This window comes from Pan troglodytes, chromosome 4 (genome assembly GCF_028858775.2).
Source record: "Pan troglodytes isolate AG18354 chromosome 4, NHGRI_mPanTro3-v2.0_pri, whole genome shotgun sequence".
Lineage (NCBI taxonomy): Eukaryota > Metazoa > Chordata > Mammalia > Primates > Hominidae > Pan > Pan troglodytes.
The window spans coordinates 147,944,895-147,970,705 of NC_072402.2; the positions used below are offsets into that span (position 1 = coordinate 147,944,895).

At 51.8% G+C, this 25,811-nt stretch overlaps 1 protein-coding gene across 6 annotated transcripts in view; it reads right to left on the minus strand.

Annotated features, from left to right (window-relative positions):
* Nucleotides 1-431: 431 nt before the first annotated feature.
* Nucleotides 432-25,811, minus strand: part of CAMK2A (calcium/calmodulin dependent protein kinase II alpha) — a 70,445-nt gene continuing 45,065 nt past the window's right edge. For 2 of the 6 annotated variants that reach the window (XM_016954037.3, XM_024356777.2), the window contains exons 14-17: nucleotides 19,651-19,699; nucleotides 12,263-12,338; nucleotides 9,157-9,251; nucleotides 3,913-4,145 (exon numbers count right to left, since the gene is read on the minus strand). In XM_016954037.3, coding sequence (XP_016809526.1) covers nucleotides 3,913-4,145; nucleotides 9,157-9,251; nucleotides 12,263-12,338; nucleotides 19,651-19,699 — 453 coding nt within the window. Of the gene's footprint in view, nucleotides 3,641-3,912; nucleotides 4,146-9,156; nucleotides 9,252-12,262; nucleotides 12,339-19,650; nucleotides 19,700-20,654; nucleotides 20,688-25,811 lie in introns of those variants that run through there. The other 4 variants (XM_016954035.4, XM_016954036.4, XM_016954038.4 and 1 more) reach the window with 4 other exon arrangements.

Below are 25,811 nucleotides of genomic sequence, written 5' to 3' on the forward strand. Positions count from 1 at the left end.
TGGCGTGGTGAGTCCTGAGCACTCATCTGTGAGGCTGGGCTAAGGGAAGAGAATGGGTGGGGGACTTGTGGAATAACCTCCACATTGTACAGGGAAACTGAGGCCCAGAGGAGAAGAACCTTGCCCCAGGGCCCAAGAGAGGCTTTAGCTCTTGGCTGCTCAGGCAACCCATAGCCACCCCTTTGCTCTTGTTGAGGGTACCCCATGTGCCTGGGAGAAAGCTGACCCCATCCCTGGCTCTACAGGTGGGGCATGTGGTCCAGGCATAATCCCACAGTGACTGGCTCAGCCTTGAGCATGTGACCACAGTTGGTCCAATCAGAATGAAGACCAGGACTTTTATTTTGCCATGGGGCAGATCTAGAACTGGAAACTAACAAAAACCTCCCAGCTCAGGGGCTTGACCAAGACAGGGACACACAGAGTGCACAGAAGTTTGTAGCTATTTATTGCACTGAAAACACCAAGAATAAAACAAACGCCCCTTCTTCCCATCCCACCCACCCCCAATAGCAGAAAGTTTGAGCAGTGTTCATTCAAGTTCACAGCCACATATTTTTAAAAAAGAAAAGAAAAAAAAAAAAGAACTAAAACAAAACCCCAAACAAATAGTAACAAAGAAACCAGCACGGGGAGTCTGGCAAACTCATCCCCCAAAAGGGTCTCCCTTTGAAGGGAGACAGGAGGCCTTGGGTCAGGATTCGCACCATGGTGGGCACAAACCCAGGAGAACACTTTCCTGTAAACGTGTTTTCATGCTGGAGCCAAGGTTTTGACTTGGGTTTGGATTTTTATTTATTATTATTATCATTATTTTTGCATCTAAAGGATGTTTTGGAGGAGCACAGAGTTTGTCTGGTGAGGGTAGGCGCTGGGCAGATTTTTCTGAGTCTCCCCTGCCTGCCACATCAGGATCATCCCTGGTGCCCTGTGGTGGCACCAGGTGGCTGCCCACCCACAGGCGTGGCCTTCACAGTGGGGGCCATCTCAGCCTGGGGTAGCGATCTGCCTCCACTTCTCTGGCACTTGGAGAGTGACACAGTGGACAGGAGGTGTGTCAGCCAATGAAAGGCAGGACCTCAGGCTCCTCCAGCTCAGTTTCCTCTGGCAGGGAAACCAAGCTCCAAAGAGGGAAAGGAACTTGCCCAAGGTCACACAGCAAGTCTGGTCAGAGCTGGGAATTGAAGCCTACTCACCCCAAATCACTGCTCTTTCCCCTGCAGTCCACTGCTGAAAAGCAGTTGACAGGCACCGAAGAGGGGAATCAGGGGCAGGTGGGGGAGGGGATGGAGCCTGACCAGGTCTAGAAGTAAACAGGAGTCCAGCCAGTGACTATGCCTGCCAGTTCCTGCAGGTAAATTAGGCTTCACATAGCTAGACATTTGCTCCTTCATCGGCTGGATGGGAACAAAGAACCCTTTTAACCAATGAGGAAACTGAGGCTGAAGAAGAGCTCAGACCTTGCTCGGTAATTACAGCAGCCCCTGGTGAAGGCCACACCCTCACCCTTGACTGGGGATGGCTGTAGGGAACTGGCAGCTCAAAAGGGGGACAGGTGGTTTTGCCCCTGGGATAATGGGATCACTGGGCCTTACTGGGAAGTCCTCTGGGTCTGGGGCAGGCCAAGAGCCTGCCCCTGGGCCTGGGCAGCAAGGTCTCTGCCAAGGACAGAGGCCAGTGATGGACCAGCTTGGAAACCGGGAGGCCTGGGCAGCATCTCTCCTGGCCTGCAGACCTGGCGCTGCCTGTCTCACCTGGGCCTGGGCAGCAGGACTTGAGAAAAGAACCCAGCAGACAGCTGGTGACTGGGGAGAGCTCAGAAAATCTCGGGTCAAACATCCTCACCAGTTCTGCTCCAACCAACACCCAGGAGGGTCGAGGGTACCGGAGCCTCCTCCAATCCCTGGGGACGTGGCTCTTCCTCCCCTAAAATCCTCCAGAGGGGACAGTATCTCATGCTGGCAAAACACGGCCACACAGAGGCCAAAAGCACAGAGAGGCAGCAACATAATTCCGAGTCGGACACTGAGAATACAACCTCTATTTTTTTTTTTAGTCCAAAACATGTAGATTGGTTTTGTTGAGTGTTTTCTTCTTTTTGTTTGTTTTCAACATACTTACTGCGTATAAAGTCATGCAAAGAAAACAGTGCAGACAGTAGATCCTAGTGGATGTGCCAAGGTATTCCACTCAGAGTCAATCCCAGGGAAAGAGGGAAAGAGGAAAAGAAAGAGAGAATGCGAACCCGAGGCTGCAGGATGAGGCATGAAGAGTAGAAATTCCCAGTGCTTCGCTGTGGTCATCAGACGCCAAGGGGAGAGAGGCAATGAAGACACACGCTCACGGGCCCCCCAGAGGTGGGTGGGGGGTGCTGGGGGCGGCACACAGATATGGTGAGATGAAATCCTGGGAAGTTCGGTAGAGAAGACCCCAGTTTGCGAGGGAAGCAAAGAAAAGTCCAGATATTTCCATCCTGACAGCCTCCCTCCTCCTCTCTGCCCTGACTTGCTGTTCCTGAGTCAGTGCTGGCATCTGATGCTTCCACAGTCCCAAAAGGAACGCCTGTGTCAGCTCACCTTGGGACCGAAATGGCAGAGAGGCCCTTCTCCCCGGAGCTGAGTCCGCCTTGGCCCCAATAACCACAGGTGACAAGGTCCACCTCAGAGATGACAAAAAAAAAAAAAAAAAAAAACTAGAACAGAAAAAAACAACCCCTCACCCCTCTTCCTACACCCCTTCCAACCTGACCCTTCTCACAATAATCTGAGAAGTCTAGTTATTACATAAATATCCATTAACGCGAAATCCATTTACGAAATACACAGAAATTTGGCTATAAAAAGGCATGCGGTCCAAGTAGAAGTGATACCTAAACGTTGCTTTCTTTTGCCCCCCAAAAACAATTAGATTCCCTCTCTGAGATATGACAAAGCTGGAATTCTCCAGGGATGACGGGAGTGGGGTGGGCAGGTTAATGTTGGAGGTGGACTTCACCAGAAGGAAGCAGAAAGCAAGTAGGGGCACCTGAGAGGGCCACATCCCCCACACCGAGGGAAGGGTCAGACCACCCTGAGGTCAGCACAGGAGGAAGAAGACTTAGGGGGGCACTTTGAGGCAGGAGGCTCCTGGCGTATGCTCTTCTCCCCACTCCTTCAGTGCGGTTGGCTTAGGGGGAAGGGAGTGTCATCTGCCCTTCCCCGGGGACACTGGAAGAGGAGAGGTCTGGGAGAGGGACGGACGGATGCCGCCTTCCTCATCATGCCACCCCTCCTTCTCCCCAGCCCCTGGTGGGCACACAGCCCGGGCATTCTAGCCTACAGCCCAAGACAGGCCAGGCGGACAGCAGCTGAGGCTGGGGAGAGGGGGCCAGTGCTGTGGACACCCATGCCTGAGGAAGCCCCAGCCTGGCAGGGGAGAGGGTGGGGGTGAGAGGTGGGGAGATGTGGCCGTTCGCTCTGAAGTTGCGATGACTTTTGTGAACAAGCAGGTTTTCTTGATGCAGGTACAGAAGTGACGGTGGTGGGGTGATGACATGGGAGAATTCCAGCAAAATCCACCTGGGAGAACCAGCAGCTCCATTCCACGGACAGAGTGGATCTCTGCGGCACAGCAACGCAGCGACCCCAGCCTGGTCCCTCAGCTGTAAGACACACACGGGGTGCTTCTCAGGGCATGGTGTTTCCTGCTTGGGCAACCCACCCACCCTGCCGCTTTAGATGGAGTCCAAGCAGTCCCCGGTGGCTCCTGCCCAGCTCTTCCCCCCAGACCTGCAGGCCTGGCCCCCTTCTTGGGGTCTTCCCACCCCACTCTGCAGCCTTTCAGAGCTGAAGGCAGCAGCTTCCCCGACGTAACCCCCTCCAGGGCAACACTCCCATCCTTTACATTACCCTGGGAGGCAGGAAGGAGGGATTCTTACTGGGGCAGGACGGAGGGCGCCCCAGATCTGTGGAAGTGGACGATCTGCCATTTGCCGTCCCGGCGGTGCCAGACGCGGGTCTCCTCCGACTGGGCGGTGCGTGGGATGCCGCCAGCGTCCAGGTACTGCGTGATGCGGATGTAGGCGATGCAGGCTGACTCGTCGCCCATCAGGTGGATGTGGGGATTCAGGATGGTGGTGTGCACGGGCTTGCTGTTCCGGGACCACACTGGAGGCGGGGATGGGAGGGGCAGAGGAGATGCAACTGGGGGCCTCCTGTCTCACTTTCTTCACTTTCTCCACTCCCAGCAGCCCTCTCAATGGAGGCACCCTGCCTGCCTCATTTGCAGGGAAGGGGCCTGTGTGGCAGGACTCAGCTACCTGGGATCAAGGTAGAACTTCTAGATGATGAGGACATCACATCCTAGTTTAGATACAGTGGAGTTCAGACATGCAGAATTCATCAAACATGAGAAAATGGAATGTTTGAATCATGACCGTTAGCCACATGGAATAAGCCTAGAGGATCATAGAACCAGAAGAGCTGTGAGCACAGTCTCAAATCCGGATCTCCCCAGGTACCAGGCAGGAACATAAACAACGGGGGCTGAGCTGGGTATAAGATGCTAAATGACAACTGACCCTTTGCCTCTGGGTCAGGGAGGCGATAGGGAGTGATGGGGACTGTGGCGAATAGAATGTCTTGTCCCACCTAAAGAGGGCATCCTGCACACAGCTTCCCTGGTGGTTGCCATGTGAGTGAGACCACTCACTCACTTGAAAAACGAGGCAGTGTTGACGTGCCTCGTTTCTCAAGAGAATCTGGAAATCTGAATTTTTATATGAAAACTCTTCATTTTTTAGTATTGGCATCTAATTCAAATTTAAAACATCATGCAAGCCAAGTGAAACATATCTACAGTTCAGACACGGCCCGTGGGCCTGTCTGAAGTATATCATCTACTTCTACTGTAGATATACAGAATTGTGGAAACGTGGAGGAATATGAAAATTGTAGAATCTTAGAACCTTGAAATGATAAGGATGGTATTGGTGGTCATGGGGTGAGGTCATGGGGCTTTCCAGCGTTAGGGAGAGATGCATAGCTCTTGGAATCATGATGGGGCTGACAAAGTCCCTGACACCAGCTTCCACCAGATGAAACATGAGGCATCACCAGGACTATTATTATAATTAATTCTAGAAACTCGATGTTTTCCTCAAGATAGGAAATGAAAGCATAGAAAGACAATGACCCAGGGAGGGGTTGGACAGTGGTGATCTGTATCTTGGGCTTGAGAGGAGCCCTTCCCTTTGTGTAGCCCGAATATAGGTCTGAATCATGTGAGGTGCTGACTTAAAACACAGCTTCCCCAGCCCCACCCTTAGAGAGCCCAGTTCAAGAATCTCTAATATTAAAAATCTCCCTTCTCCTTCCCTACCACTTGATCCTGGTGCCAAGCCAGGTTTGTGAGCCACTTATTTCCTGAAAAATGTAAAATGTCTTTTTTTTTTCAGGATTACAGAAAATATCCAATAACACCCATCCCCTAAGTATCAGAAGCATGCTACACCCAGGCTTTGAATAAGGACTTAAAATCACCAAGTCTTAGGCACCATAGAATAACAGACTTTGAATTTGGGCTCTCAGACATACAGAATGTAGGGTTTCAGCATCATAGACTTGGGAGTGACCTCAGAGGTCAGAGGTCACCCAGCAGCCCAACTATAGAATCTGAGAAGGGCTCTATAAGCGTCCCTGACAGCATTCAGGGCTGGAGGCATACAAGACCAACATATCCATTCCACAGATATGCAAACTCAGGTCCAGAGAAGCAATCTGACTCGTCCCAAGCTGGGCTAATTCCTGAAAAAAACGTAGTGGAATCTAAAAGAAGTCAGTTTTGGCCGGGAGCGGTGACTCACTCCTGTAATTCCAACAGTTTAGGAGACTGAGGCAGATGGATTGCGTGAGCCCAGGAGTTTGAGAACAGCCTGGGCAAAAAGGTGAAACCCAGTCTCTACAAAAAATACAAAAAAATAGCCAGTCTCATAACCTGGTAGGTAGGGAGAGAGAGAGAGAGACAGAGAGAGAGAAAGTGAGAGAGTGAGAGTGAGAGTGAGTGAGAGAGAGAGAGAGAGAGAGAGAGACAATGGATAGATAAAATTAAAAAAAAAAAAAAGTCAGTTTCCAAGTGAGACTGCATTGGAACAATCTAGAACAATCCCAGAAGGGACAAACAGAGCTTAGCATTGCTGGGGGCACTGGGCCTTGCTGCAGTCAGCAAGGGCTGGAGTCCTAGGAGGCATTTGTAAAGAAACGTCACCTGACGTGGTGTCTTTTGAAAAGATAGGCGGCTTCCAATATCTACCCCTGTGCATAGGGTGGGAGAGAACCAAGTCCTCGACAGGAAAAAATAGGGCCCTGGAGGGTGGAACTTGGCCGGGAGTGAGCACTTGCTCTGGGTCTGCCCTTGTGGGTTCGGCCTTGGAGGTGAGCAGATGTTTAAGCCTGGAGTCTGGGGGCCAGCACTAAGATGGGGCCCGCTGCATAGAGGGAGGCCAAGGGCTGCATGGCTTCCTCTTTGTGATTATTTCAATTTTGCCATCCCTGAGCCTTTACAGTTGGGCCTTAGCCTGGTCCCTGCTTTGTGGGGATTGTAAGTTCACACTGGGGGACCAGTGCCCCCAGAGGACAGACAGTAGGATGGTGGCTACCGTGATCAGTGAGGGAGCTCCAGGGTGATAGGGACGTATGGGGTCCAGCTACCTCTCCTTGCATGAGAATTCAATTATTATTATTATTATTATTATTTTAGATGGAGTCTTGCTCTGTTGCCCAGGCTGGAGTGCAGTGGCATGATCTCAGCTTACTGAAACTTGTGCCTCCCAGGTTCAAGTGATTCTCGTACCTCAGCCTCCCAAGTAGCTGAGATTACAGGTGTGCACCACCATACCTGGCTAATTTTTGTATTTTTAGTAAAGATGGGGTTTCACCATGTTGGCCAGACTGGTCTTGAACTCCTGACCTCAGGTGATCCTCCCAACCTCAACCTCCCAAAGTCCTGGGATTACAGGCGTGAGCCACCGCACCCGGCCGAGAATTCAATCTTCCTTGTTAGCCTTGGAGAATTCATTTGATTTATTAAAGGAAGATGTTGTTTTCTTCTTCACAACTTTTTGGAGGGTGTCCTTGGCCTCTGTACTCTATAAAGTTCAGTCAGAGAGGGTGCAAGCCAGGGTAGGAGTGTCAGTCCCAGTGGGGTTTGCTAATGTGCAGATACAGCAGGTGCTACAGGGAAGGGAAAGGGCACTGGGGTGAGTCAGGTCTAGGTTCTGCCACCGGCTTCCTGGGTTCCTTTAGACAAGTCACTTCTCTCTGAGTCTCAGTTTCCCCTCTGTATGATGAAGAGCTGGACTAGATCCTACTTCAGTCACTGAAGTACCTTCTTTGTTATTTTTGCCATTCACAAGTGCCACTGTACGTACTTCATTAAAGTATTTCCTGGGGTGGGCTTGGTGGCTAACACCTGTAATCCCAGCACTTTGGGAGGCCGAGGCAGGCAGATCACCTGAGGTCTGGAGCTTGAGACCAGCCTGGTCAACATGGTGAAACCCCGTCTCCACCAAAAATATAAAAATTAGCCAGGTGTGGTGGCGGGCACCTGTAATCCCAGCTACTCAGGAGGCTGAGGCAGGAGAATTGCTTGAACCCAGGAGGTGGAGGTTGCAGTGAGCCAAGATCGTGCCACTGCACTCCAGCCTGGGCAAGAGTGAGACTCAGTCAAAAAAAAGGGGGGGGATTTTCCTGAATTGATTGACTTTACTAATTTCTATAGGTTTTTTGTTTTTTGGTTTTTTTTTTTTGTGGAGATTGAATCTTGCTCCGTCGCCCAGGCTGGATTGCAGTGGTGCGAACTTGGCTCACTGCAGCCTCAGCCTCCCGAGCAGCTGGGATTACAGGCACCCACCACCATGGCCAGCTAATTTTTGTATTTTTAGTAGAGATGGGGTTTCACCACATTGGCCAGGCTGGTCTCAAACTCCTGACCTCAAGTGATCTGCCCACCTCAGCCTCCCAAAGTGCTGGGATTACATGCGTGAGCCACCGCGCCCGGCTATAGATTTATTTTAAAAGAAAACTTATGGACATAGTCATTGATGAACAATCAGTATCATGAATAAAGTTCTAATAATAAGGCCTGTGAAAATGAAAGAAAGTTACATAATCCTTGCACCATGCTCCTGCCTGAAAGGGATCTGAGCCTGAGATTTGCTTTCTCTTTGATAAAGAGGGAAATTACAAAGTGGCAGAGAGGTGTTGAAAACAGGCTAGCACCCAGCAGAGTCTTTCCCCCTGATGGAGCCAGAGTATTGAGAGAGAATTAAGAAGGAAAGAGCTCTCTCGCTGTGTAAACTCATGCTGTTTTAAGTGGTGCCCACATACACCCTAAATCACTGTGTAGCCTCAGTGGTACACGCCCTTGATTTGGGGGACCCTGAATATACCACTTCTTAGGTCCTTCCTCCCTGTCCTAAGCTGCCTGATTCTAACCTGTGTGCGTTTTGGTTCATCCCTATCTGACCCCCGGCCTAGGGAAAGACAGACACAGGCAGAAAGCACCCTGGGTCAGCCCCAGCCTCAACCCCCTGAAGCTCCTGGTTGCAAAGCTGCCAAGGTCTCTCCTGCAAAGGAGAGGCCCAGGAAGGACAGACATGCAGGACAGAGACCTAGACAAACAGGCAGGGGCACAGCAGTGTGAGCTCTCTGTCCTCCTCTTTCCCAAACTGCCCACCCACAGAGGGCACTTGCGTAACAACCCACCAGCCAGCTTGTGACCAGCTGGGCAGCTGGGATGGCCCCAGGCATCAAGATGACTGTAACTCGGGTGTGTGTGCCAGTGGGAAGCCTCCCTTATCTATAATATGGGAATCAAGGCCCTCCCCAGGCCCCTCCCAGGGTCATGGGCAGGAGAGGCCTGGGAGGGCTTGTCCTGTGTGTTCCTGGTCTCTGGGACCTCGCCTGCCCCATCTTCAACCACAGGAGGGGCAGCTGGTAGTCGATGGGCCAGGGTTAGGAGAGGGAACCAAGAGGGTACCAACCCCAGTCCACACGGGAGCTTCCTCTTCGCTGGCTCCTGAGCCGCCCCTGGGGCCCTGCCCGTCACCCTGCTGTGCCATCCAGCAGGACATGGAACGAGAGCAGACAACAGGCACCACAGAGAGAAGGAATTGCTCACGGTTTTCAAAATAGAATCGATGGAAGTCCAGGCCCTCAACCAGGTTCCCCAGGGCCTCAGGTTCGAAGGCTGTCATGCCAGGGTCGCACATCTTCCTGGGGGAAAGAAGCCAGAGGGAAGAGGGACTGGGGCGGCTTCTCATTGGACCCTTGGAGGGTGAGCCTGTGAAATAGGAATGATTGCACCTACCTCACAGGATCATTGAAGTTAGTAGATGGGAAGGGGCCAGGGGCTTGCAAGTTATAAAGTATGGGATATCACTGACTGGTTGGTGCCATCTAGATCCGGGAAGCCTGGGTTCAGGCCCTGGCTCTGCCAATGGCTGTGAGGCCCCAAGCAAGTGGCTTAATCCCTTTAAGCAAGAGCACCATGAATGGTGTGCAGGGCTGTGCAGTGCACTAAAGGTGCTGGTGGGGAGGAAATTCAGCTTGCTCTCTACTCTCCAAATTGTACTCCCTGGTTCAGGGCAGTGGATCCAGAGGGGGCTTTTTCTAATTTGTCTTCCTGTGGGGTCGGGATGGGGGACACTTCCTTTTCCTTCACACAAAAGTGACTTCTGCTCATCAAGCCAGGTATATACCTGGAAGGGACGAGTTTTCTAATTTGAACAAAGGTGCCCTATTGTTAACAGCAGCCTTGGCTGTGAGCCTCAGTTTCCTCTTCTGTAAGATGAGAAAAATAGCATTAGATGAGGTAATATCTGGGAGGAGAAGCACAGGGCATGACGGAGGCTGTGTATTTTCAGCTGTTATTCCCTTCCAGGTCTTAGTCTTCTGGGAGATCCTGACAGCCAGGCAGGGGAAGGGAACAAGCTGTCTTTCCCAACTCCAGGTCTGTGGGATCTTTTGTGGTATAACATGGACCCCTGTGACAATAGCAATGAAGCCAGGGGCAGGAAATGTCCCAGGACAAGCAAAGCTCCCAACCCAGGGTAGAATTGGAGACACCCAGGAGAAGGTGTCAGGCCCAGCACCGTCTGAGCTGGAGAAAGCATTCACAGGGTGCACTGTCCCTGCTCTGTCCTGTCTGTTTGGGTGACCCCAGACAACTTGCTTCTCTACTCATGACCCCAAATTCTCCAGATGGCTTAAGCCAGGGGCTGGGGGACTGTGCTCAGACCAAACGGGATGCCCAGGATCCTTCCAGCTCCAGAAACCCCCAAGCGTGGGGGTCTGGACATGTGGGAGACTGAGCGCCCCCACTGAAGAAGCCCCAACCCTGGAGGCACCTGGGTGTTCCTGCCTCCTAGAGTGAAGGGACTTGGAGACCATCTGCCCCAACTCCATTGTACATATGGGGAAACTGAGGCTCAGAGAGATGAAGGAACATGTTCAAGATTACACAGGGCATCCTGGACCCCAGAGGTCATGACAAGGGGTCAGAACCTAGAGCAGGCTGCAGATGTCAGAGGAGGTGACATCACATAGGTGGGAGGGGTTCCCCAGGACCCCCAGAAGTGCCACTGAGGAGCTTGGGGACCACAGGGGCCACGTGTCTTTCCTTCACTCCCTGGCTGTGTCCTTCCAGAGCCACTGGCATGATACATTCCAAGTCCATTCTTTCTAGAACTGGCTGCAAGACCAGCTTAACAGCCTATTTCCATGCTTTTATGCAACACTCAGGTATATACATGCACACACACCTGCGCACCCTCCTTGTGCACAGTTTTAAACGTGCACACATGTGTACAAGTGCATGTATACACATATGTACACATCACCCTCAGTTCCACGCATGCATCTTCTAAGCCCCTTGTTCTTCCAGAGGGAGCCAGTGACCTTCTAGGGGGCTTTGCCACCTGCTGCTGCTGAAAACTCTCCCACAATTAGAATGCACCTTGCAGGCCGGGCGGGCTCGGTGGCTGACGCCTGTAATCCCAGCACTTTGGGAGGCTGAGGTGGGTGGATCATGAAGCCAGGAGTTTGAGACCAGCCTGACCAACACGGTGAAACCCCGTCTCTACTAAAAATACAAAAATTAGCTGGGCATGGTGGCGTGCACTTGTAATCCCAGCTACTCAGGAGGCTGAGGCAGGAGAATCACTTGAACCCGGGAGACGGAGGTTGCAGTGAGCCGAGATCGTGCCACTGCACTATAGTCTGGGTGACAGAGTGAGACTCCATCTCAAAAAAAAAAAAAAAGGGGGGGGGAAAAAGAATGCACCTGGTATGCCAAGCCTTTGAGAGGCAAACTTCAGCTCTGGGCACATTGGAAATCAGGAACAGGCTGCCCAAGGAGCAAACCCCAGCCAGGTTATGCCCAACTCAATTTAACCCAACAGGCAAAAATAACTCTACCTTGGCTGGCAGTCTTTGTCCTCCAAAAAGCTTATGTCTGGTCTCTAGGCCCAGGCCTTGTCAGCACTGGCCAAAATATTGAGGACTAAGCCCAAAATATTTGCTCTCCCGGGGGCCAGCTGAGGGCCCAAGTGAAGTTTGTTTCTGGGCCAGGCCAGGAAAGGTGTGAGTGAGCAGCACAGGGTGCTCTGGCTCAGCCCATGCACACACAGCTGCCCCTCCAAAGGCAAGTCCAGGTGTGTATGGGATGTCTCATTTTATGTTATTTTTGTGCAAGCTGCCTTATTTCTCAGAGGAGTTCAGATTCTGCTTAGAATTACTTCTGCTCATGCCTGCTCACTGAAGGGACGTGCCCTGTGGATCCTGCTTGCTCCTGCCCATCTGAGGTCAGAGGTCCAAGGGAGTCTAGGGTGAGCACTCAGGCCTACTGGGCAGGAATGAAGGGAACGTGCCTCCCTTCCCACCTTCCCAGCTCATCTCCTGAGGAGGCCCATGCTGTGATACTGTCCACCCCCTCTTTCCTTGGGGAAGCAAGGGAGTTTTGTTGGAGTTCCTCCCAGGGAACAAGATGTGAGGAGGAGGAAGGATAGGAGGAGGAGGAGGACTGACATATAGAGCAATGTCGCGAACAGAAAGCTCAATAGAAGCATCAAGTCCGGATGCAAAATAGAAATATGAGTTCAGCCCGATTCACAGCACATGCAAAGTGAGTGGATGAGGATCGGAGACAAGGACCCCCAAAGTTAGCCATTGGTACCCCCTGAACAACAATCCAGGCAGGACATGCAGAATGAGCCCAGCTGACTCACGTGTAGGACTCAAAATCTCCATTGCTTATGGCTTCAATCAGCTGCTCTGTCACTTTTATAATTTCCTGTTTCCGCACTGTAAGGCAGAAGGGGACACAGAAATAATAATAATAATAATAATAATAATAGTGATGGTAATGAAGCACCAACTACCATTTCTTGAGTCCTTATCATGTGCCAGACTCTGTGCTGGGACCTGAAGACCTCATGCAGATGATCTCATTTATCCTCGCATTGCTGCTGGGGGCTAGGCATCATCACCCCCATTTCACAGAAGAAACTGAGGCCCAGAAAGGCAAAAAAAAAAAAAAAAAAAAAAGGTGTGAAAATTCCTCAACTACAAAGGCCAGAGCCAGCGTCTCTGTTGGCGGTCTTTGCCTCTAATACATGGTGGACATTCTGACTCTACGCCTGATGTAAATCCAGGTCTTGGCTCCCAAATACTTATTCCTACCACCTTTGCTTTGCCATGTAAATCAAAACAGGATCAACTGTGGCACTGTCACTGATAGCCATGAGCCAGGGGCTTTCTTATGGCCAAAACCAGCACCACTAAGAAAAATCTTAGGGTATACGCATCCCTTGAGCCTAGATGAGCTTCTTGCTCTATTTGGGTGCCGATAGGAATTAGGCACTGAGCTGTCCAGAACTTTCTAGGCATAATGAATCCCATTTGCTGAGACCTGGCCCTCCCCTATCTGCCACTGAAACACCACAAACAGCTGGTCTTTCTGGTGGAGTTAGATGGCCGTCTTATTAGATGTGTGATGTTCTGAGCCTCAGTTTTCCCATCTGTAAAATGAGGACACCACCACCTCTCATTCATTCAGAGCCAAATACATAGTGAGCAGAATCCAAGCTTCAGCTTAGACAGATGTTTATTTAAATGACTGTCCAGGTCCTCAAGCTGTGCAACTGCGGGCCACAAGGTGGTTTGAAGGTCTGTGAAATGGAGATGATAGTGTTCTCCGAGGGTTGTTATGAGGGTGGGGTGATGTGATGTACACAAAGCATTGGCCAAAGCCTGGCACATAGTGGGTGCGCCTCATAAGTGCGACCATGCCCTGCCTCCCTAGGCCCCTGCCAGGGGTTGCCTCTCTGCTCTTCACTAATACCCTGGGAGGTAGGCAAGGTCAGCTTCCTCCCAATTCACATACAAGGTGACTGAGCCTCAGTGATGGAGGAATTTGAAGCCAGGTGTCCTGGCTCCTGGCAGAGCCTAACAGAAGCCTTGCTCTGTCTCCCAGAGGCAGGCCCCTTTCCTTCCTTCCACAGGCTTAAGCTTGGCTTTAAACCTGGTCAGCTCATTGGTCCACTGGAGTTGTCTCAGGTGAATAGATGAACACATTGCCAGGATTGCAAGCTCAGGCCTGGCCTCAGCATTTCTCAGTCTGGAAGCCTGGGAGGGAGCCCAAGCCTAGCAGAGGCCCTCACCAGCCCTGTCCTCACCAGTTGCCCACACCACGCCACCCCACACAGGAGCACACCTCAGGCCCAGAGGACACAGAATCATAGAACATCCAGGCTAGAAGAACCCTTGGAGGCCAGAGCCTCCTTATCAAACTTTAGGGAAACTGAGGCCCAGTGAGGGGGTTGTGATTTGCCCAAGGACATGGCACATACCAGGTGGAGAGCCTGGCTCCTCACCCAGGGCCTTTTCCATAGGCCCCTGAGGCCCCAGCTCACTGTCTGTCCTGACACTAACCTCACGCAATTGTTTTGCCCAAATGCTTTATCTATGCCCCAGCTCATAGATGAGCTCATGGGGGCTGGGCTGTGACATCCCTTGCTCACTGCGTCCTGGAGCCTGGAACAGGCTTGGCCCCATAGGCCTTTATCACTGAATGAATGAATAAGTGTACCAGGCCATGTGCTATGTGCTTAGTCTACCAAGTTCCAGAGCCTCACAGCACAACTTTATTTCCACGTCACAGATGAGCAAACTGAAGGTGAAAGAAGCTAAATAATTAGCTCCAGTGGAGCTGGGACCCTAATCAGAGTTTGCAGCTCTAAAGCCCATCACATTCTCCCACACTACACCCAGCACCGCCCCTGGCACATGGTAGATGTAGCAGTGATCATTCAACGTCAGCCACCACTGTGAACAGCTAATTCCCTTCTCTCTCCTGGCTCCAGTCAGAATCACCTGGGCTGGGAATGAGTCCATTTTTAGACCATGAGTGCCACTGGGTCACACAGGTGTTGCTGCACCTCTCTCTCTGGGGACTTTCCTGGGGCTGGGGCAGAGGCAGCACTCTATACATACGTGTTGAGTGAATGAATGAATGAGTGAATGGGACCAAACCAGAGTCTGGACTGCTATCTTCATCCTGCCCCTTGGACTTGCCCAAGTTGCCTGGTAGCCACTGTCCCTAGGAGACCCAGAACCTGGCTTCCTGATCACCTGTGCCCTCCTTCCCAGAAGCTGGAGACTGAGTATGGGAAGAAGCCTAGCCCAGCCAGTCACCTCTTTTGTTTGTTCGTGTTTTTGTTTGTTTGTTTTTTGTTTTTCATTTTTTTTGAGATGGGGTCTCTCTGCATTGCCCAGGCAGGAGTGCAGTGGTGTGATCACAGCTCACTGCAACCTCCCCCTCGTGGGTTCAAGCGATTCTCCTGCCTCAGCCTCCTGAGTAGCTGGGATTACAGGCATGCACCACCACGCCCAGCTAATTTTTGTATTTGTAGTGGAGACGAGGTTTCACCGTGTTGGCCAGGCTGGTCACGAGCTCCTGACCTCAGGTGATCTGCCCGCCTTGGCCTCAAAGTGCTGGGATTACAGGTGTGAGCCACTGTGCCCAGTCCAGAGCTACCTCTTTCTTGCCACTCCCACATGGAATCAGGGGTGACAACCAGAGCAAACCCACGTGCTCCTGATGTGAGACCTGAGTCACTCTCCTTGCCTTCTCTGCATGGACTTTAAGACCCTTCTGGCTCACCGTTCCAGGAGCCTGTGCTCAATGCCTGTTTCCTGAGGTCTGCTTCTCCCTGCCATCTCAGAGAGTCTAGCACAGTGGCTGAGGTCATGGATTCTGGAGCCAAAGTCCCTGGCTTTGGATTCTGGCTATGCCACTTACTTAATAGCTGTTCCCTTGGACAAGGGAACTCCCAGTGCCTCAGTTTCCCTATATGTATAATGAAGATACTAATAGTACTTACCTTGTAGAGTTGTTCTAAGGATTGAGTTAAGAATATGTCAATAGAAATAGCTAACATGTACATGGTCCTCACAGAGAGCCAGTTGCTGTCCCGAGTCCTTTAGATCAAAGCACTTATGTAAAGGATGCTGCATTATGTAAAGAAGTTAGCACAGTGCCTGGCTCTTGGGAAATGAGAGTGTGGTTATTATCATCTGGGAATCTCTGAATTGGAACTTCCTCCTGAGGACATCCTGGAGTCTCTAGTCAGGGCAGGGATATTTCCCAGCAGCCTGATATGAGGGGGTGTAGCTCTGGTTGGAACCCAGGGCTTGTGGCCCGCCCGGAAGCTGGCTGCAATGTTGGACTGCCCTGGCTATTTTCACTTCCTTCTCCTTTCAAGTTGAAATCTGTCCTTCCGAAACCCGCTAGATACAGTTCTTGTCTTCTTTCTGCCTTCTGGGGCCCTGAAGTGAACACCTGCTTCCCCAGCCTCTATGCCTAGTCTTCTCTTCTCAGAGCTGAAGGCCTCCAGGTTGTGGTACTGACTCAAGCTGGCCATTAATCCTTGAGAGTCCTGGAGCTGTCTAGATACCTCTCTGAGTACGCGCACACAATATCAGGTGTGGCCTGAATAATGCAGAATATCATGTCTGGGGTAGCACTCTCTATCCCCTCCCCAATTCTGGATATTATACCTCTATTAATGTAGCCTGAGACAGTGCCTGACTTGGCTGTGTCTCCAGCTACTTGGGACACCAAGTTACCAACAATAAAGCCTAGTGGGCAGGAATCTCCCTAGCTTTGTTCTGTGGGACAGAAGATCTGGGGGCCTGGTGCTTCTTACATCTGGAAAGTCCACTCTGATTCTGGGCCTCTACCATGCCCTCAGCAGCCCCACTGCTGTGTTCATTCAGCAGCTGCTTAGTAGCAACCGCTGGCCTTTCTCATCTGCCAGCTGTTCACCCAGACAATCCGGGAATGCTCCCCTACAGATGGGAAAGCCCAAACCCCAGAGAGGTTAAGACACTCTCTCAAGATCATACAGCATGGTAAGACTGAGACGGGATCAGCATTCCTGACTGATATTTCCCAGAATGTCTCTGCCCGAGGCAGAGGTAGCTCTTTAGTTGGAGAGGAAATTAATTTTTCAAGGAGCGAATCAGGAGGGATGGGGGAGTGGGAAGGAAGCAGAGCCCCAGGCAGCTCGGAGGGCAAGAGGCCTGTGCAGTGAGCCAGAGGGGCTTTGAAATATTAATGTCTCTTTCTCTCCTCAGGGGACTATGTTCCCTGGAGGATGACATTTCTAATTAACTTTAATGTCAGGTCAGAGTCCACCCCACCAGCTGTTATTCTCACTTAGTAAGAAGACTTAACAAATTAACACCAGAAAACGGTTCCCTGGAAATTTTCTCTGAGGCCGGGAGAGGCTGGGGGAGGCACAAGGACTCCTCTTTCCTGCCAAACACGGGGAGAAGCTCCTGGCTGACCGTTTCTTCCATCAGACGTGGCTTTTGGGGTTTTTTACATTTGGGGAAACTGAGGCAGGAAACAGGGTCCCAGTCCTACCATTAATAAGCCATATGTGCCCTTTCTCCTCCCTAGGCCTCAAATTTCCCTCTGGAAAGGGGGAAAATCTGGAAAGTGAGCCAAAATTCAAGACTTTGCAAATTGCCCCATCCTGATCGCTCTAAAGCAGAGGATAATGACGGCAAATGTGAGACCTCAGGGATGCAGCCCAAAGCCATTACCCCAAGAGAAAAAACGTCCTTGATGGCTCCTAATTTACATTAATAGTGCATACAGATTTGGTATTGTATTCCAAATATTTCTCTCTCTAACATTTAAATTTGTCTTAAAATAATCTTTGAGTAAAATTGGTGCTCCAAGAAAATGTCACCTGGCTTCCCGTCATTCAACCACGAACTCCAGTTTGAAAAAAGAAATTGAGATTGATTAAATAGCTTCTCTGGGCCAAACACTATATGTGCACTTCATATGCATCTTCTCATTTCATCTGCACAGCAATCCTCTGAGGTTGGTACTATTTTCATTATCTCTTTACTGTGAAGGAAACTGAAGCTCAGAGAGGTTGAGTAAGTTGTCTGAGGTCATTCAGCAAATGGACTCCAGTGGAGAAGACAGAGCCAGATTACCTCCACGGTCCCTGCCTGTTCTGAGGCCAGGATTATGTGGCTATATCTATCCAGTCTCCTCAACATCCCAGGGCCCAACTCTTATCATTGGGCAGCTAGCCTCAAATAAGGGGAACAGCTTAGAAGCACCATTTCTTGGCCTGCCACATGCCCCTGGGGTCATAATTCACAGGGCAGGGCTGGGAATGTGGTTAGAACACTGGACTTTTGTGAAACTAGAATGCTGACTTGACCCTACCAGGGAATTCTTCAAGATAGTGTATTTTCTCATTCGTTCATTCATTCATTTTTTTTTAAGAGACAGGGTCTTGCTATGTTGCCCAGGCTGGAGTGTAGTGGCTATTCACAGACACCATCATAGGTCACTGCAGCCTTAAACTCCTGGCCTCCAGTGATCCTCCTGCCTCAGCCTCCTGAGTAGTTCAAGATAATGTATTTTTATAAGTTGTCCCTGGTGCCATCACAGAAGATGGATTTGCTGTAGGGTCAGGTTGTGGTGATAGAGTACCCACCACCGCCCAGGTTGGGAATGACCAGGAAGGGACACACACGGGGTGGGTCTCATCTTCCAGGCATCCTGGCAGCGTCAGGAGGCAGCCTTGGTATGTGGTGCGTCAAAACTGCCTTAAAGCCTGAATCACAATTTTACAAAAATGTTTCCTACGTAATACAATGCTCTTTTTCCCATCTCTGTATTCTAAGGCAAAATATCTAAACTGGTACTGCTGAGTTCCCTCCAGGTCAACGGCCTTTTTTTATATTTCAGAGACCCCCCCCTACTACCACCACCACCAGGCATCTCTGCTACACACCTGAGTGTGTGAAACACTGAGCTCCCTGTCCTGGGGAAGGAGGAGGTCTGGCTGCTAACACTTGGAGGATTTGGTGTCCCCAGGGCAGAAGTCAGCAATCCCTGCCCCTTCCTCCAAGCTCCAAGGGCACTTTCCACCACCAAGGCCTTCCGAGTGGCAGTTACCAGCCAAGCTCTAGAATCCGACTGCCTGAGTTCAAACCCTAGCCACATCCTTGTGAGCCACGGGACAACAGAGTACAGGCCAACATACCCGGCCTCTCTGTCCTCTGTTTCCTCAGCTGTAGAATGAGGTTCACAGCAGCACCTACTTCATGGGCTATAGTGACACTCCAGGAAGTCAGTCCAGATAAGGTGCTGAGACCGGGGCTAGCACACAGCAAGCATTCCATAAATGATGGCCCTTATTACTATTTTTGTTTTATCCTTACTCACAATCCAATCAATTACCTGATGCTTTGCTTCCCCCACCTGAGAGCTTTTGAGGACTGCTGGCCACTAGCTCCAGTGGCGCCAGCATCTTTGGTGGGTCTTAGGCAGCGTTTCCCATACTCCAGCCACTGGAGCTTTCTGGATTTTTGCTCTCCCTTCCTTTACAGTTATTACTGTTTTTAAAATCAATTCAGTTTTCAAAAAAACTCAAAAACACTTATTTCAAAAGGAACATGTATACCATTACCAAACACTTATGACTTGAATATGTTAAATTTTTCTCTAATACACATATAATATATATCCTCTAACATAAGAAAACTGGCCAGGTGCAGTGGCTCATGCCTGTAATCCCAGCACTTTGGGAGGCCGAGGCGGGAGGATCACCTGGGGTCAACAGTTTGAGACCAGCCTGGCCAACATGGTGAAACCCCATCTCTACTAAAAATACAAAAAATTAGCCAGGTGTGGTGGCAGGCATCTGTCATCCCAGCTACTTGGGAGGCTGAGGCAGGAGGATCGCTTGAACCTGGGAGGCAGAGGTTGCAGTGAGCCGAGATCGTGCCACTGCACTCCAGCCTCGGCGACAGAGCGAGACGTCATCTCAAAAAAATAAAATAAAAATAAATAAAATAAGAAAACCTATCTACGTACCAGCAGTAGTTCCAGTACCACCCCCCGCCCCCCATGGGAATGATGCCTCCCAGTGTGCCCAGTTTATAAGGCACCAGAGCGAAGCTCTCTGTAGATGAACAAGAAATGAGGTTGGCACGTGGGAGCTGTCAGGAAAAAGAGGTCTGCTCAGAGCTGGTTCCAGAAGTCTAAGGGGTCCCGACACTGAAGGCCCCTCCCTACCTTTGGTGTCTTCATCCTCGATGGTGGTGTTGGTGCTCTCTGAGGATTCCTGCCAAAGAGAATACAGGAGATGGTGAGGCCTGCCTGGGAGCGGGACGAGGCATGGCCAGGCCCTGGCTGCCTGGTGACGCGGCTGGTTTCTGTGAGCCTCACAGGCTCTGCCTTCCAGATGCTGTCCTGAAAACCCTGTCAGATTCTCCCGCCTCAAGACGGGGAGGGCCCAGCTGAGCAGGTGGCCAGGGGCCGGGTGGGGGAAAGGGATGGCTGCAAAGAGAACCCTGGCCTTTCTGGAAGGACTGAGGGGGGTCCTGGGTCCTTTCTGCTCGAGGGGGTGAAGAAGGGGTGTGGAGGAGCAGAGAGACACCATGGCGGCCGCAGAGTGGGGAGGAACATACACTGGCAGGGGAGGAAGAGAGAGAGAGGGAGGCCCAGTGTGAGAGACGGTGGGCTCTTCAGAGGGGAGAAAAACCACACGACTGAGTGAGACAGCGATGGAACCAGAAGAGGGAGGTGGGCCACCATGCCACCACTGGACCCTAGACAGAGGCAGGGCTGGTGGCTCCCCTGCCACCGGCGGGCCTGGTAGCCTTACACCAGCTCAAGAGGGGCCTCTGTGGCACCTACTACTTTGGCCAAACCAAGCCCCACCCTCGCCGCGATTGGCACAAACCAAGCCTGAGATGAATTCTAGAGCAGAGGGGCAGGGAGAAGCGAGAAGCCAAGGTCTGGACATAGGACTGGGTTCAGATCCACCTTCATACCCGAGGAGGATCTCAGGTCTGCTGTCAGCCTGCTGGTCTGGGCCGTGGAGTTGGAGGTGTCAACAGAAACACGCAAACAACACACACACACAACACACATATTGTCACACAAGGCACACGTACCAAGCACGCCCTGAGCACCCTCTCCCCGCCCCAGGTTCCCAGTGCAGCCTGCAGGAGGGAGGCAGGAGCAAGGGTTCGAGGCCCAGCATTTACCGGCGTTAGGAGACGGCAGACACTCACCATTAACTGAACGCTGGAACTGGACTTTCTTTTCTGGAAAAACAAGGAGAAGAGATGGGACAGGAAAAGACACAGCGTGAAAACGGCAGGGAGCAGAGGAACGACAGGGGAGGTTCGGGAGGAGGATGGGCCTCGGGGTCATCCTCTGTAGTCCTTTGTCGGCTTGGCATCGGGACAAGGAGTCAAGGCCACCAGCAACAGTTGACCTGGCGGGGCCAGTCCTCGGCCTGAAGCTCTGAGTCCTCATGCACACTGCCTGGGTCTAGCGATCTAACAGCCAAGCTCATGGCCAAGCCTCCCTGGGACCAGGGCTACCCACCCTGCCTAACTCTGATGGCAAAAGCCAATCCTGGCTCTGGAAGCCAGTCACTGGAGGCCTCCAGAATCCAATGCTCTTGAAGGACAAAGGGTGCTCAGGCCTGGAAGTGAGGCCCAATGTCTTCTCCTAGGCTCCCCGTGCATCTCGGCTAGGAGGACCTCATTCCCAATTGACTGTCACAGTCACTTGGGAAACTTGTTACAATAAACAGAATCAGGTCCCCTCTGAGGAGTTTGATAACTAGGTCTGGGGTGCGGCCTGAGCATCTCCATTTTAAATATCTGCAGGTGATGCCAAAGCAGGGCCAAGCATGGGAGCCAGTCCTCTAAGTAGCCTTTGCAATCCAGCTTGCATTCACAACCTCCTGGTGGCTGGCCTATTCCACCCCTTTATGCTGATGGAGAAACTGAGGCTCAGCCAGAAGTGGAGCTGAGTCTAGAACTTGAGTCTTTTGGCCCTGCCATTCAGCTTACACTAGCATTTTGGGGATTTGTAGCATCCCCTGTATTGCCTACGGTACCAAGAGAAGGAGAGGGGGACAAACGTAAACTACCTTCTCCTTCCCTCAGCTCTCCAAGCCAGGAGTCTTAAAGACTCCCATTCACAGAAGATGGTAGGAGAAGACAGACCCTTGCATTGCACAGATGAGAAACTGAGGCCCAGAGAGGTGCAGTGGCCTGCACAAGGCCTCGCGGCAAGCCACTAGCAGAGCTGAGGCTAGAACCCAGGCCCTGCGTTCAGGCTCTTCCTCTGTCCAGGTCTCCAGGCACCCACAGTCAGACCCTCTCCAAAGGCTCATCCTATTCTAGATGCCCTTATACCAGAGAGGCCAGGAGGCCCCTCTCCCTGCTGGAAAGAAGGGACTCGAGGAGCCCACAGGGCAGGCCTTTGCCATGGGAGGCACTGGATATGCCTTGAGGGTCTCAGGTCTAATTCTGGGTTTCTGACTCCAAGATCCAGTGAGCTCCCCAAAATCCTGGGCCAGGCCCCCAGGTTATTCTCATCTTCCAATAGCACTTCTTCCCGCCTCCATCCAAGGGAGTGAAGGAGGCTGAGCTACAAAGTGATGGTTGGGCCAGGAGTGGCCTTTGAACTCAAGGCCCTGTGCCTTCCATCCGGGGCCTCCACAGAAGGGATGGGGTGGCTCACCGGGCACTTCCAATGCCCGTGTGCTCACAGGGGCATAAATGCTCACAGACCCTGCATTTTCCCCAGCTGGGCTGGATGGTGTGGCTTCCACAGTCAGCAGCCTGCAGTCAGCCCCTCATCTCCCCGATTCCCTTCCCCTCTCCTCCCTCCTCTCCTTCCTCTCCTCCTTCCTCTTTTCTTCCTCTCTTCCCCTGTCTCCTTCCCTCTCTCCTCCTTCCTCTTTTCTTTCTCTCTTCTCTTCCCCTCCCCTCCTCTCTCTTTTACTCCGTTCCCTCGCCCTCCCCTCTCCTCCTTCTTCTCTTCCTTCCTCTCCTCTCCTCTCCTCCTCCCTCTTTTCTTCCACTCTTCTTTCCCCTCCTCTTCCCTCTCCTCTCCTCTGCCTCCTTCCTCTCTTCCTTCTTGTCCTCTTCCTCTCCTTTCTTCTCCTGTCCTCTCCTCTCCTCCCCCTCCTCCTTCTTTTCTTCCTCTCTTCTCCGCTCCCTTCCTCTTCCCTCTCCTCAACTCCTCCTCCTTCCTCTCTTCCTTCTTTTCCTCTTTTCTCTCCTCTCCTCCCCTCCCCTCTCTTTTCTTCCTCTCTTCTCTTCTCCTTTCCTCTTCCCTCTCCTCTCCTCCTCCTCTCTCTCTTCCTTCTTCCCCTCTTTCCTCCACTCCCCTCCCCTCTCCCCTGGTTGTCCTCCCTCCCTGGCTGGAGCCAGGCCAGGCACAGAATGGGGAAGGGGCCAGGCCCCACACAGCTCAGCTGTCAGCAGAAACCCGAGGAGCCGCGCAGGGGCCAGGAGGTTCCAGGCGGGACACGAGGAGGAAACACAGAGCAGAGACTGCATCAGATTCGGACGCACAGTGACAGGATGGGACATGGGGAGAGAGGTCACGATGCACAATGGGACACCAACAGGGGCAGTGAGTGGGGCTGAGGGGAATGAGCAGTCGGCCCTCCTCCTAGAAGTCCAGGCCTGGGGTGGCCGGGAGGGGGACGTTGCTTCTTGGTGATAGAAAGACTTAACTTCCCTGAGTCACAAACGATGATGCTAATAATCTTGTATTGATCAGTACTTTAGTTTGATTTAAAGGGACTTTCACTGAAAGTAGAAATCTCCCTCTTTCACCAAAAGTAGAAACCGCATCTCTTAGAATCACATGTGGAAGCATGGTTCTAAGGTTAGCAAGGATGATAGAAACAGTATGGTCAAAATTAGCCTTGAAAAGCCCTCCAAGGCCCATAAAGTATAATATAGCTTCACATCTCTGCCATTCCTGCAGTGCTGGAGCCAATCACTGCCTCTTCAGTTAAGCCCCGGATGAAATGGGGTTTGTCTCCAGCTGCCCAGCGGTAGGAGGAACGTGTGCCTCCCCACTGGGCTGAAGGTGAGACAGTGAAAGGAGCCTGTGATGTGGCTCCACCAGGCCCTTCTAGTGTGACCCTCTCACCAGCCCCCTGCAAAGAACTGCTGTGCTCCCCTGGAAGAGGCAACAGAATCGCTGGCCTGGGTCACCCAGGGGGAGAACAGTAGGGCCCACACTCGAACCCATGGCTTCTTGACTTGCGATCCAGTTTCAATCGTACTGAAAATGCACCTGGACCCCCAGCTCCGCCGTTCTCCCCACACTCCTTCCGGGAGCAAGACATAGCAGGCCAGGCGCCCCAAATCCTGGGCCAGGCCCCCAGGTTATTCTTATCTTCCAACAGGACTTCTTCTGTCCTCCATCCAAGGGAGTGAAGGAGGCTGAGCTACAAAGAGATGGTTGGGCCAGGAGTTGCCTTTGAGCTGCCTTCTTCCACACCCAGGCCACCCTGAGAAGTCTGTCCTGCGCCACAGGAAGCAGTGACGCTTTGTTCAGCTGTGCCCACTGGAAAGCCTGCAGTGGCCCCCAGAGCCCCACCATGCTGTGAGCTGTCCTTGCCATCTGGCAGCTTCTGCCTCCTGGCCTTGCCCTAAAAGAGCTAATTAGCATTTCTTCCCAAGAACCAGCCTGATGGAGGCCTCTCCTGACCCCTTGCCCAGCCTCTACCAGGGCCACATCCAAGAGCCAAGCAGACCAGGGCAGCTTTTCTCTCTACTTCCTTCTCCTCTGGTTACCTGGGCCACAACCCACCGGTGTCTCTGGTCTCTATCCCCACATCCCCCAAATTGGAACCAGGAAGTCTGCTTTCCCCAGGGCGCCCAGCACCCCTAGCTCAGCGTCTCCACACAGGGGTCAGAGAGGGCCCCAGCTACTCCAAAGCTGGCAGCTCCCACATTGCACATCCCTCTGTTACCCCTACACATAGAGGGATGGGGGGTTGGCTCAGGGTTAACCCAAAATAGCAGGCAAGCCAAAATTCAATGCCAGATTCCATTACAGGATTTGGAATGAGTGCCTGTTAACTTTATAAATTAAGTTGGCTTTAGATCTGTGGTTTTCAAATATTCTTGAGAAAACTTGGTTTTCAAGAGAAATTTTACCCAAAAGTCTAATACATCAAATAGAGGAAAGATAATAGTGCCTAGCATCTCATGAGTGTGTATTACATACCAGCACCATGCTAAGCTCTCAGGGCGCATTGTGTTAGTTAATCCTCACCAATAGGCTTAGGAGGTGGAGATCTCTTTTAACCTCATTGCATGAATGAAGAAGCGCAGGCTCAGGGAATATAAATACCCAGCCGAGGTCCAGCTGCAGGCAAGCCCAAGGGCTCTCTTCACCATGATCATGCTCTGGTTGAAGTGGGTATGAGAAGCCCAGAACCATTTAACCTGGCATCCCCCTTCCACATCCCACAGCACCCCATCCGCTGCCAGAGGTGCCTCCCCAGTCAGTACCTTTGGGATCTAAAGAGTTCAATTTGAAAACCACTGTCTTGGACTAATAACCAAATAATTATGTATTTCTCTAGCACCCAAGATGAGAAGGGAGAATGATTAGATAGGATTTTATTGCTTTTTTTGTTTGTTTTTAAAGCTGCAATCTTGGAAATGATCATCAAATCCACACCCCACTCATTGTACTTAGGGGAAAATTCAAGCTGGGAGGAGAAGGCTAAGTACAGAGGGGAGACCCAATCCTGGCCTTGGACATCTAGCCCAGACTCCCTCGCATGCAACCTTGACAGACCAAAACCAGCGGCCAGAGACCATAAATGCCTCCTTAGACAAAGCCATCAAGCCACCAGCACACCTGGCTGTATTCATACAGCATCCCACACCTTCCAATGTCCTGGGCACATCCCAGCCCTGGGGCCCTAGCCAGGCAGGGCTCTGAGCCCAGAAAAAGGCAGGGTCTCAAGAGAGGATAAGATCGAGTGGCAGAGGAGGAGGGAACTGCAGAGAGCAGGGGACCAGGCCCCAGAGAGCAGAGGGAGAAGAGAGAAGAGACGGGAAGGAGGACCGCAGGATGTGGAGGGACCACAGGGTAACTCGGGCTCTAGGGGTGGGACAGGGCAGGCCCTTGGAGCTGGGAGGGGATTTTGGAACTGAACCAGCACCAGCAAGCCTTGCCGGGAGGGGGCACCTTGGAACTCAAAGCCAAAAGGAATGGCTGTCCATCCTCCACAAGCTTTCTGGGTGGAACTAAGGTGTACAGCGGGGCAGGGGCCCGATCCAGCCCACACATAGGCAGGACGGAGGTCGCCCCTCATGACCACTTCTCTCCTCTTCTTGCACCCTCTCTTGCACACCAGCTCTCCAGCCTCGGAGAACCACAGAAATCTC